General features: G+C 31.5%; 1 protein-coding gene across 1 annotated transcript; it reads left to right on the forward strand.

Annotated features, from left to right (window-relative positions):
- The first annotated feature begins 7648 nt into the window (after positions 1-7648).
- Positions 7649-12357, forward strand: LOC114399006 (linoleate 13S-lipoxygenase 3-1, chloroplastic-like). Its single transcript, XM_028361103.1, has 7 exons — positions 7649-8306; positions 8418-8680; positions 9086-9326; positions 9584-9904; positions 10429-10622; positions 10739-11031; positions 11112-12357. The coding sequence occupies exons 1-7, from the start codon at positions 7946-7948 to the stop codon at positions 12136-12138; spliced, it is 2700 nt and encodes an 899-aa protein (XP_028216904.1). The 5' UTR covers positions 7649-7945; the 3' UTR covers positions 12139-12357.
- Positions 12358-13252: the final 895 nt, after the last annotated feature.

The raw sequence follows: 13252 nt of genomic DNA on the forward strand, positions 1-13252 counted from the left end.
TAGCTAGCTAGATCGATTCAACCACTTAATCTTTCAACTAATTTATTTGCTCACAGCTAGGAGGCACTGGGCATTTTCTTCTGTCACATTAAACAACTAAGCCGACTACACTTTCGCAAAAACAAATTAAGGAAGGCACGTCAACGTCATAACGTTCCAGGCAAAGCTACAATACAACAACTAATTACAAACCAAGCAGTTACCCCGTACCAATGTTTTCCTAATGGGTAGAATAAAATACTCATAATTTTTTAAAAATTAATTAGCAGTAATTATAAAAAATGAAATTAAATAATACCCACCAGTAGTTTGTAATAGTTAAAGTAAGAAATATCCAATAAAAAAAAACTAAACTAAAATAAAATAATAAAACTACATATATTGAGGTTTGAGAATATTAACTCCACATCAAAAGGATATTATGAAGCTATAAAAGGAAAAAAAAGTCATTAAGAAATTTGGAGATAATTTAGCGACAACCTTTTTAAGGAAGAATAAAAACTGTAGAGAAATAAAAATAACTTATTAAAAAAGTTTTTTTTTAGCAAATTTTAGCACCTGCCCAACACATTGATTATTTCCTAAACAGTTTTTTTCTACGTACAAATCAGATAAAATTTGGAATGCTTAAACATGCTTTAATTACTCGTCTTTTCCCAACAGATAAAATGTTTTTTTCTCTTTAAATTACTCGTCTTTTCCCAACAAATTTTATCTGTCTCAAACATGCTTTAATTATCTATATGATTTTATGAAAATAATCCTAATACTAATTAATATAAAAAGTCAGTGCTACTCCAAGTTTTAGTACGAATGCTTAAAACTTTCGTTATATATAATTGAGAATTTAAATCATATAACTATGCACGTCTTTCATTAGCTTAATTTTTTTTAACAGGCCTTTCATTGGCTTAAAAAATAAGTTGTTTAGAATATAAAACTATAAAAGTCCTCGAGATGCAGGGGAAGAGACGAGTAATTTAAAGAATCAATTTTTCCAATTGAGAGATATAACTTTTTATTAGGCAAGCCATGTGGGATACGGAATCAACTAGATGCATGGGGTTTGGCAATCATACTTAGTAAAGTAAGTAACCTCAAACTTACTAATTCTGGAAAGGTAGGCACTTGGCACCGAAAAAAAAAAAGGTGTAAGAAGTCGTAGTAGTCACTTGTATCGTCCAAACGTGAACTTATGATAATTATAGTTCCATTTATTAAATCATTTCCACTTGTATATATCCACTTGCATATAGGCGCATGAAATATTGTCAAGCTATGGAGTGACAATAATATTATCTTGCGCGGGAAGTAAAGAGAAGAACACTTTTATTTATTTACTTTTATCCTTGAGGTGTTTTATATTCAAAAATTAGTTTACATTTGAATAATTTCGAATTTTGTCTGTGAATTAGTTTTTGAAGATAAAGTTCTTCTATTTGCAAAAAACTGAATATATATATTTAAAGAGACTTCACCACGAAGCAAGGTAGCATAAAGAAGAGAAACAACCCAGGAACATCATATATACCGAGCCGGTGCAATGAAAATCTATTTTCTGAAGCCTCGGTCGATCCATTTCACTTCATTTTTCTTTCATTAAATCCCCTATAATTTACTCCACATATCTGTAAGTTCCTCCTGACAACGAAAGACTAAAATTCCATCATGTTGGATGTTTTGTAATCCAAAACTCTATGATATAATGATATTGAACTATCTTTTAATATAATGTTGTTATTATTGTTCATCTCTATACTTATTCACATATTTATAGTTTGATCATTCATCTTTATATACTGTTTTAAGATGTAAATATTAGGAAATATTTGTATGCTAAGAACTTAGGAAGAACATCTAAAGTGAGTCATATCTAGGGATGAAGTGATCTTTTGTTAATCTGTTCATGCATTTTTGCTCTTAATGTAAATCATTTAATAATGAATCGCCAAGAGATTGGGACCGATATTAGGTGATTTAGGTTCTTTTACTCGATGGATATTGGTTAGAATAAAATAGAAGATATAGATAATAATCATATTAATGTTAAAAGAGAAAGATCAATAAAAGATTACATCAAGAAAGGTTCAGGTAAGAGAGCCCCCAACACGCTTCACACTCACCACCAATCATATATTCCAAGTGTTTATCTTCTCACCTTTTATGTTAATTTTTTGTTGTTAATTCTCAATTTATTTCTGTTAACACTGATTCTTATACGCAAAACTCTTTTTCATTCATTAATTGCTTAATCATTATATATATAACTTTGAGTACAAGGATAATCCCTTTGAAATTTGATATTCAATCTTACCGTTTTATATTATTTGTGCAACTTGATATGCTTGCCAAGAACACAATAATAGGTCCGGTCACTTCATAGGAACCTATAAGCTACTCTACCTCATGTTCAAGTTAAGTTAGATTTTTTCGAAAAATAAATTAAACCAATGTTGTGATTAAAACATATTTAGTTAAAAAAATATCAAACTTTAGGTCATTTAAAAAAAATATAAATAAATAATCGTCGTCGTCGTCATCATCATTATTATTATTATTATATTAAATTTATTATAATATATTAAAATCTTACATTTATCTTTTTAAATGTTAAGTTGTTGATGTTGATCTACATATAGAATCAAGCTAAAGCTTATAATTAAGTTTAATTAAAATAAAATTATGTCTTATTTAGAAGTTCTACTGTAAAATATATTTTAAATAAATTATTATAAATATCATATTAAACCTTAAAAATATATTTATATCATACAAACAAGTTAAATTTGATTTTTATAAAGTCCAACATAAATATTTTTACACCTATCTTGATATTAAATGATCACAAAATAGGCCATTAAACAAGGTTGTAGTCAAAATTATATGTCAGTTAGGTTGGACCTATAAAAAAAATCTTTGTCAAGTAAATATGTCAAACTCATCGAGCCATGTAATTTTAATCAAGATCATATTCAAGTCTAACAAAGTCTAACTTAATCTGGTCTATTTTCACTCAACCCTCCAAATAGGATTGCGATTGGCAGTGCATAAAGATTTTACCTCTAATTTTCATTAGTTTGGTTGCAAAAGTATATAAAAAAACAAGGAATAGATAACACAGGCACACTGCTAATACATTTTTCTTCCTTGCGATTGGTTCCATTGGACTAATTACTAGGTAAGCGTACATGCACGCATTCACTAAAAGACTTCAAAATCATGACGTGAGTCGTGAATGTTTATCCGGCATGTGCGCAAGTGGCAAAGACAATGCTTCCAAAACATGATGATGATCAACTAATGTTTTAAAACACGGATGGGTCGTGAACCCGTGCCTATTTGGAGAAAATAAGGAGAAATCCATTAACTCGTGCCTATTTAGATGCTTGCACGAGTATGAATTAAGGAAGGATCGAAGGAATAACTAGAGTTAATTGTCAATTTATGTCATTCGGATTGTCCCATATTTCCATAGATATATTCTTGTTTTACACATAAGATTGAAAATAGGACAGACTCTATTAGGAGTTACGGTTTTACTTAGATAAGATCTCATCTGATTTAGCTTGTCTACTAAAAGGATTAAACTTAACCGCTTTTAAAAAATTTATTTGCTATTTAATAAAAAGGTCATACCATAGATCTTAAAAAAACTATTTAATTTAATAGACTTGCCTATATATATATATAATATTATATTATATATAATATATCATGTTATATTTTATAAACACAAATATAAAAATTTTAAAATATAAATCATCTTCTATATAACAAGTTGATAAAATATTTTTAATCACTATAAACTAAAATAAAAAGCATCGGTTAATTATCATTTGTATCATAAAATAGCAAAACAAATTGCATACTAATATAAGAGTGTATCAATTATAACAATAACTAAGTGTTAAAAATTTAAAACAAAACTCAATATAAATTAAATATTAATCTCGAAATGGACATTAGCAAAACATATAATATTAAATTTATCAATTAAAAATAAATAAATCTAACCAACAGACTTATCCAACCCATCAATGGTGAATATTGTTTGGACCAGCAAACAATTGGATTAAGTTGAATTAAACTCAAATCTATTTTTTTACAACGTAGTCAAACCCATGTAGGGTTGAACATAAGCCTAATCTAGAGAAGCAATGGTTCAGGGACCAGATTAGAAGGAGCCAAAAAATTAAATAAGTTTATACAGTGTGTGCAATGTTTTTTATATTATTTTATGTCGACATAAAATACTATAAGTTCGTATGTTTAAATATTTGAGAACTGGGATCAATCATATAATTAAGATGAAAAAAAAAAATTAACGAGAATGTAGTTTTGATATTTTTATTTTTGTCCATATATAATTTTGATTTATTTATTTTAAAATTGAAATATTTTGTTTCTCCATTTTATAAAATTAATGATTTTGGTCCCTTCATCTAAATCAATGTAATGGACGTTAAAAATTAAGGTTGACTGAACCTTTATTTTTATAAAGAACTCGATCAAGTGTATTCTAACTAGTTACTTGCTGCTTGCCTGGATTCAACTCTTCTTGATTCCAAAGAGGTTGCTGTTCAAATGTTGAGATCAAAACTGTTCACTTTCATCACTGCAAAATCTCAATCTCTCACACAGCAAGTTCACCAACCAGCTTCACCTCTCCAGTTTCTCAAACCTTTCGAACCGTACAACCTTGCCTTCTGGGTTCCAAAAAACTTACCAATGTCAACCACTTCCAATTGTAATATTAAAGGAAACGTAAAACCCATTTCCTCCCTCACCTCATTTTCCTTCTTGAACCTATAAAACAACACCTTGAGCAGCAGTTTCCCCTCTAATTTCCTTCCCCTGAACAACATCAGATTCTTGAACATCACCCTCAACAACTTAAAAGCATCCACCACAATAGACAGGTTCAAGAAATTTGGCAAATCAAAGTTCATTCATGCCGGGCACATGCAACTTCAACTACAACGCCAAAGCTTCGTTCAACTTCAACCTCTTTGTTCTCGTTGTAGAGAGAAAAATTTGAGCTTTGTTCCTCTTTTTTAAAATTAAAATACATTTTAGTTCATTAAAAAAACAGAATCATAAAAATCAACGTTAGTTTTTAAACAGTTCACACATTAATTTGGATGGAGAGACCAAAATTATATACTTGATAAAACAAAAAAATAAATGTTTTAATTTTAAAATAAAGGAATAAAAATTGTAAATTGATAAAAATAAGAAGATCATAATCATATTTTAATCAAATAAAAAAAAACATCCACAGTTATTTTTTTATCATAAAATACCTATCAAATTCAAAGGCAAATTTTATTATATAATTATAGGTCTAATTATATTAGATGGAAATGAATATTAGATTTTAAACTAACATGAGAAAAAAAATGAGAATAACATAAATCAAAATATTAAAATGAATGTATAATCATTAAAAAAAATACAATAGACTATATACGAAAAAAAAGATTAATATAAAATTCATTAATTAAAGAAAAGATGACAAAAAAACATCGGTTAAAAAAAGAGTCTGTGTGGGCTTTAATTTGTTTCTCTATATCTGACTTTTATTTATTTATTCGGGTCATTGGAGATTTGGAGTGGGAATTTTCCACCTGCCAACTCTTCTTATTCAGCGATGTGAAATAAACCATCCTCGTTTATATTATGACACACGCGTTTAGATTTCAAAGGAATTGAGCAATATCTCCGTGGTTAGATGAAATGAAAAATCAAAAGTTGTAAAATGTTTTTTTTTTTTTAATCAGTAGTTTTAAAATGTCTATAAATAGGAGAACAAGGTTTCCGGCTAACTTCTGTTTAATTCCACAACAATTCTCTGGTCTCAACTAGTATAACTGGCATTTTAATATTCTTCCCTTATTTCTTCTTTCCGTAAGGTTTTGCTTACTCTTCCATGTTGATTTTCATCGTATGATGTCAGATTCGGAGAAATTAGATATGAAAATGACATATTCACTTTTATATGCAAAGATGTATACTATAGTTTGGTCTTCCCCTGTCTTAAATTGAGATTATTGAAATTAATTAAACAAGTTAACTCGGTAACGCTATCAATGTTGGTTTACTTTTTTTTAATATTTTTGTTGTATGGCTTTAGGGCCCATTTCGTGGGCCTGGCGGAAAGACCCTTAGAGGAGCGCTTGAGTGGTTTTCTAATGGATCTAGCAGGAGGAGTTGGCACAATATACAACAAAATGTGGTTTCGTTGATCAAAATGCACAATTTAAAAGATATTTTCGTTATGTGTTTTTAATCAATGGAATCACCTGTCTGTCACGTATTTTTCAGAAATCACAAAGTTGAACAAAAATATATGGTAGGAGAGCAGAATACGGTGTGAGAATAATAGTGGCCGTTGTAAAATTGAAACAAGATTTCGTCAGACAATATATTTGTGAATTAATATTAAAGTAACATGTTGAAGTTTTAGAGGAACTGAAACGAGACCAATTTTTTTTTTTTTGGGTATAGGAAGCAAAGATAAAGACAAGTTATTCTATGATGATTTATGTCATTTATAATCAACTAGTATTTAGCTTCTACAATACACATGATAAATATTTATTTTATATAACTAAAAGTTATAATAAATAAATATTTTTAACATAAAAAACATATAAATTATATTTTAGATTATGATAAATAATCTATATTGTGATACAATCGCACAAAGTTATTTTAACTATCCATAATTTTCTCTAAAACATAGAAATTTAATTTAGAAATAGATAAAAAGAATATATTGAAAGATACAAGATGCTAAAAAAATTCTTAAAACCATTCTCATTAAAGAAAAGTCCTTGTTGAAGAATAATACCTAAAAACATTCTCAATCAAAATGACTATTTTAATTACATATAGAATTCGTTTGATTTGATAAAATGATAGTATATATTTTTATAATAATAATAATAATATATTGTTATTATAATTATTACATTTCTGTTTTATAATAATAATAATAAAATTATATTAACATAATTAATATAAACTTTATTAATATTCAAAAGGGTACTATAGTAAATTACATATATTACTTGTATCTATCCACCAAATAATATACAACAAAAAATTGTCTAGTAATTTAAAATATGTTATCTTTTGTTATTTTTTATGTGTATCAAATACACCCATAAAAGAGCAATCTTAAAAGTCATTCTAACATATGTAAAAAAAAAAAAAAAAGTCATTCTGACAATAACTAATGATTAATTAATAATGTAATTTTTTTACAATCACAATACATAAAATTTAAACTCTTATGATATACAGAAAGATAATAGACCAGTTTGTTTCGGATTAAAAAATTAATTCTGGCATAGAATAATCTAATAATTATTTTTTAGAGATTAAAAAAAGCATAAACTAAATTATGTTTTATTATAATCATTTTTTAGAAAATAAACACTTTATTTCATAATAAGTTATTAAAAATTGCTTCTGGTTTTAATCAATTTTTTTTTTTTTAAACTTCAGACTCTTTTGAAAAAATAAAATAAACATACAAAAAAAAATTTATAAATAGAAGTGGGGGTGGAGGGGGGGGGGGGGGGGGGGGGACAAACGGCTTGGATGTTGATTTTCTTATGGGAATTGATTGATTCCAAATGTATGTGATTAAACTAAATATGAAACGTATTCAGGAACATACCTTCTCGCGAGAGAATACAATTGGTCAAAAAATGTTTGTTTCCCGTCGACGCGGTGTGCCTAAAGCTGGTTTTGACTTGGTAGCAGATTCAGGTGGATGGGAGAAAATCTAGCTTGATAAATAAATACGGAGTAGTATGCTTTTCTTTTCTTTTAAAAACAAAACAAAACAGGTGGATGCTGACTGACTGCTCATAGTATTAATCAAATACGAGGCTGCTCATCCCGACCCGTTCCATTGCTAAGAAAGAAATAGAACATGGCCATTGCAAAGCAACTTATGGGTTTTTCCTCATTTGTTTCTGCTTCCTCCAAAGTGTTTCTGCACAACAAGCATGGCATCTTCTGGGTCAATCCTATCCTGCTTCCTTTGGAAAACACAAGGTTGAGGATGGGAGCAAAGTTTCCGGTGGCAGCTATCAGTGAGGATTTGATAAAGACCACACTGACAGTGCATGCAAAGAAACCATTGCAATTCAAGGTCAGAGCTGTGGTGACAGTGAGGAATAAGATCAAAGAGGATTTCAAAGAGACTATGTTGAAGCATTTGGATGCCATCAATGATAGCATCGGAACAAGAAATGTTGTGCTGGAGCTTATCAGCACCGAGATTGATCCAAGTAAGCCAGCCTTTCTAATTAATAATTTTCTTTTCCTAGCTAGCTAGCTAGGTGTCACAAATTGACCATTTCTTTCTTCCATCATTTTAATGAATTGGTTCTGCTACTTAGAAACGAAATCTCCAAAGAAGAGCAGCAAAGCAGCGCTAATGGACTGGTCGAAGAAATCCAATGTCAAAGCAGAGAGAGTTAATTATACAACTGAATTCATTGTGGACTCGAATTTTGGAGTCCCTGGAGCTATTACTGTGACAAACAAACACCAAAGAGAGTTCTTCTTGGAAAGTATAACCATCGAAGGGTTTGTCAGTGGAGCAGTTCATTTCCCCTGCAAGTCGTGGGTACAAGGAGAGAGGATATTCTTTTCTAACAAGGTAACTAACCGGTCATTTTCCAACTTGGAAAGGTCAAACAATTACTAGTTTAGTTGAACAGGCACTCCATTTTCTTTTTTTATTGACAAATTTCAAACTTTCAATTGTACTTGGCTGCTTTGTATTCTAGTTATTTTAAATCAAAGAAAAAGTCGTAAACAAGCAGCTATACCTGTGAAATGAGTTTTGAAATTTCTTATTGACTAATGCTGCGGTTAATTTAAGTTTACGTTTCAATCACCGACAACATAGACACCATCCAATTTAATACAACCACTTAGAAAAAGACGGTACTAATATTTTATTATATACAATTTTTGTCTTTTTTTTGTGTGTTAATTCTGGTTTTAACAAAAAAAATCTGAAATTATATTATGTACTGTATTATTTGATTTAATTTGTCAGACATATTTACCTGGTGATACACCTGCTGGGCTTAGAGTATTGAGGGAGAAGGAGCTGATAAATCTTAGAGGTGATGGGAAAGGAGTTAGAACATTATCTGATAGAATATATGATTTCGATACATACAACGATCTGGGAAATCCAGATGAAGGAGTTGAGCTTACCAGACCAACTCTCGGTGGATCCCAAAATCATCCATACCCAAGACGCTGTCGTACTGGCCGCGCCCCCACTGATACAGGTAACATTAACAACTCAATCACTAAGAACTGATTCTTGCATGTATAAAAAAATTGACCATTCACTTTATCATAAGTATATACTAATACAGTTCTTAAGGCATTGACTGTGCCAGGATTATTATTTTTTTCTAAATTACGCCTAAAATACTCTCTTTTTTTTAATAAAAAAAATTAATGGGTGAGGAGAGAATTGTTGAGTTTTACGTTATACAAGTTACTTGGCATATATAACACAGTAAATTGATGAGTGTTACAGATATGCATGCTGAGAGTCGTGTGGAGATGCCACTGCCTATGTACGTACCAAGAGACGAACAATTTGATGAGTCTAAGCTGAACACATTCGTAATCAAGAGGCTCAAGGCAGTGGTCCATAACTTGATCCCTGGTCTTAAGGCTAGTCTTTCTGCTAATAACCATGACTTCAACAGATTTTCAGACATTGACGACCTTTACAGTGATGGCCTGCCCTTGCAAGATGAAATTTTGAAGAAAATTCCATTGCTACAAGTGCTCACAAAGATACAAGAATGCAGCCAGGGACTTCTTAAGTATGACACTCCCAAGATTATTTCCAGTGAGTGTCCCCTTGTCTTGTTTTTCTAATTATTAGAATTTTGGCCTGAACTAATTTCACCTTCATAACTAAACCTCACTTATTTACCTCTTAGTTGTTAGATTTTAATTTTTGATCTCTTTGTTATATTAACTATTGGCGTGCCTTTATTTATGGAGTATAGAGATAAAAGATACATATGGCCAAAACTGCTATATATTGTGTAATTTAAGAAACTTTTTGCCTGTCTACCTATTATTTGGTGCAACTGGGCTTAAGGAGAATGTATTCTTTAATGTTACTGTTTTGACTTTGAAAGTATGAATTGAAGCATATATATAACTAGGTCCGTAAAAGGAGGACTTCCACATCACTGTCAACGGTTCCTAGCCAGATTAGATATAAGCTTCATGAGAATTCATCGATGATTATAATTAGTGTTTATTAGCATACGTGGGACTAATATATAATTATTTTTGCAACCAAGGTGTTGTATTTGCTTTTCTGGTTGATTAAACAAATGATCTCTTGTGTTTATCATGCAGAGGACAAGTTTGCCTGGCTGCGAGATGATGAATTTGCCCGGCAAGCAATAGCAGGAGTCAACCCCGTTAACATTGAGGGGCTTAAAGTTTTCCCACCGGTGAGCAAACTCGACCCGGAAATATATGGCCACCAAGATTCTGCACTCAAAGAAGAGCATATTCTGGGACAACTTAATGGCATGACCGTGCAACAGGTACGTACCCTCAAAATCCATAATTAAATGACTAAAAGCGTGTTGTTTCCGAATCCCATGAGTTCTCTTAAACAATCGGGCCCCTAGTACTAACTTTATTCCTTTGAATTTGTCAGGCAATAGTGGAAAATAAGCTGTTTATGGTAAATTACCACGATGTCTATGTTCCATTTCTTGACGGGATCAATGCCCTTGATGGGAGAAAATCCTATGCTACCCGCACCATATTTTTCTTGACACCACTTGGCACTCTCAAGCCTATTGCTATAGAACTTAGCCTCGGACCAAGTTCCGGATGGAAACGTGTAGTTACCCCTCCTGTGGATGCAACTACAAATTGGAAGTGGCAGCTTGCCAAAGCTCATGTGTGTGCCAATGATGCTGGGGTGCACCAACTTGTTAACCATTGGTAAGCGAACCATATAAAGTATTTAACTGCAAATTACATGCATGTTGTGGGATAAATTTTGGTAAATTAATTGTATACAGGTTACGCACACATGCCTGCATGGAACCATTTATATTGTCTGCTCATAGGCAATTAAGTGCAATGCATCCTGTTTTTAAGCTGTTGGATCCACACATGAGGTACACGTTAGACATCAATGCTTTAGCTCGCCAGAAACTGATCAATGCTGATGGAATCATTGAGTCTTGTTTTACTCCTGGGCGCTACTGCATGGAGATCAGTTGTGGAGCATACAAAAACGGGTGGAGCTTTGACATGGAGGGCCTCCCTGCAGATCTCATGCGCAGGGGAATGGCGGTACCAGACCCAACACAACCAAATGGTGTAAAGCTCCTAATTGAAGACTACCCTTATGCAACGGATGGACTTCTGATCTGGTCTGCAATTGAGAACTGGGTCCGCACCTATGTGAACCACTACTACCGCCATGCAAGCCTGATTTGCAATGACAAAGAGCTACAAGCTTGGTACTCTGAGTCAATCAATGTGGGTCATGCTGATCTTAGGCATCAAAGGTGCTGGCCCACATTGAATAACAGCGAGGATCTTGTGTCTATCCTTACCACCTTGATTTGGACGGTATCCGCACAACATGCAGCTATTAATTTTGGGCAGTACCCTTACGGAGGTTATGTGCCAAATCGTCCTCCCTTAATGAGAAGATTAATCCCATTTCCAGAGGATGAGGCAGAATATGCCAATTTCTTAGCAGATCCCCAAAAGTATTTCCTAAATGCGTTGCCCAGCGTGTTACAGGCTACAAAATATATGTCTATAGTTGACATACTCTCTACCCACTCATCTGACGAGGAGTATTTGGGAGAGCGCCGACACTCATCCATTTGGTCAGGTGACGCAGACATCACTGAGGCATTCTGTAGCTTCTCCGCAGAGATCAGACGGATAGAGAAGGAGATTGAGAGAAGGAACCTCGATCCATCACTCAGGAACCGTTGTGGCGCAGGGGTTTTACCTTACGAGTTACTTGCACCTACCTCTCGACCCGGCGTTACATGTAGAGGGATTCCTAATAGTGTGTCCACGTAAAGTAATGCTCAACCTCAATAGTTGCAAATAAATATGCCCATAACCAAAAGGTGCGTAAGATTTTAGGTTAGAACACTTGTGTAATCAAGGCATTAGACCTTAATTCACAGAAGAGAAAAAAAAAAAAAACAAAACAAACAAATTGCACTGTGAATGTTTTTGTATCAATAATTCTGAACTTGGATGTGATAATCTATTGATTCCTATTTCATTTATTCTCTCTTAGGTCTTAACTAGAAGACATGCAAGGTAAAATAGTTTATCAGAATCTTAGGGAGCAGAACCTATTGGTGCTTGGGAAGCACTAGATAATTTTAATTGATTGTAAAAAAAAAGTCAATTTAAACTTTGGTCATTTAAATTTTAAAAAAATTATTTTGATTTTTTATTCTTTTAAAGGATTTTGTTTTAGTCATTTTTTTAATAAAAACATTAAATATGTTAATTGAAATAATGTCATTTAAAATTATACTATTTAATTCTTTAAGATTTTAAATTTTTTTTAATTCAGTCAATTAAGTTTTTAAATGATTTTATTTCCATCATTTAAGTTTTTAAATTTTCATATTAATACATTTAATTTCATATAAAAGGTCCAAAAATCACATTTAATGTAGATATTATTATAAACAATTGATTTTCCAAAAAAAACAACATTTGATAATCAAGGAGGCAAGGTTTTAGATGATGCCTCCCAAGGAGCTAAATTAGTTATCAGTCCCTCAGTCAAGCCAACAATCTTTGCACCACCAAAAAGTTCCTAAAACTTGCATAGATGCGAAAAGCAAACCAAGTTAGCACCTCTCATTAGGTGCCAACACTAAACTATGGTATTTAGGACGCTGCTTCCTGATCTGATGTCTAAAACGACCTCAGACCTATAAATATTTTTTTCTACATCATTTCTGTAAATACTTTTTTTTTAAAAAAAAAAACATCAGTACGGTCAAAATGCCACATTGATGAGTAAACATGAAATATCAAATGAGTGAAAAGTAGTAACTTAATAAATAAAAAATAGTTTAATTTAATTAAAAAATATATTTTAAATCCTTTTAAGAATATTCTTTTAACAATTATTTAAACATAAGAATAATGATATTGTAATAAGTAA

The sequence above is a fragment of the Glycine soja genome, chromosome 19 (assembly GCF_004193775.1).
Source record: "Glycine soja cultivar W05 chromosome 19, ASM419377v2, whole genome shotgun sequence".
NCBI lineage: Eukaryota > Viridiplantae > Streptophyta > Magnoliopsida > Fabales > Fabaceae > Glycine > Glycine soja.

Excerpts from the sequence above, each read along its gene's own strand:
- LOC114399006 (XM_028361103.1), top strand. The coding sequence starts at position 7,946 with ATGGCCATTGCAAAGCAACTTATGGGTTTTTCCTCATTTGTTTCTGCT. Across the intron at positions 8,681-9,085 it reads GGATATTCTTTTCTAACAAG|ACATATTTACCTGGTGATAC; the intron begins GTAACTAACCGG and ends TTAATTTGTCAG. Across the intron at positions 10,623-10,738 it reads ATGGCATGACCGTGCAACAG|GCAATAGTGGAAAATAAGCT; the intron begins GTACGTACCCTC and ends TGAATTTGTCAG.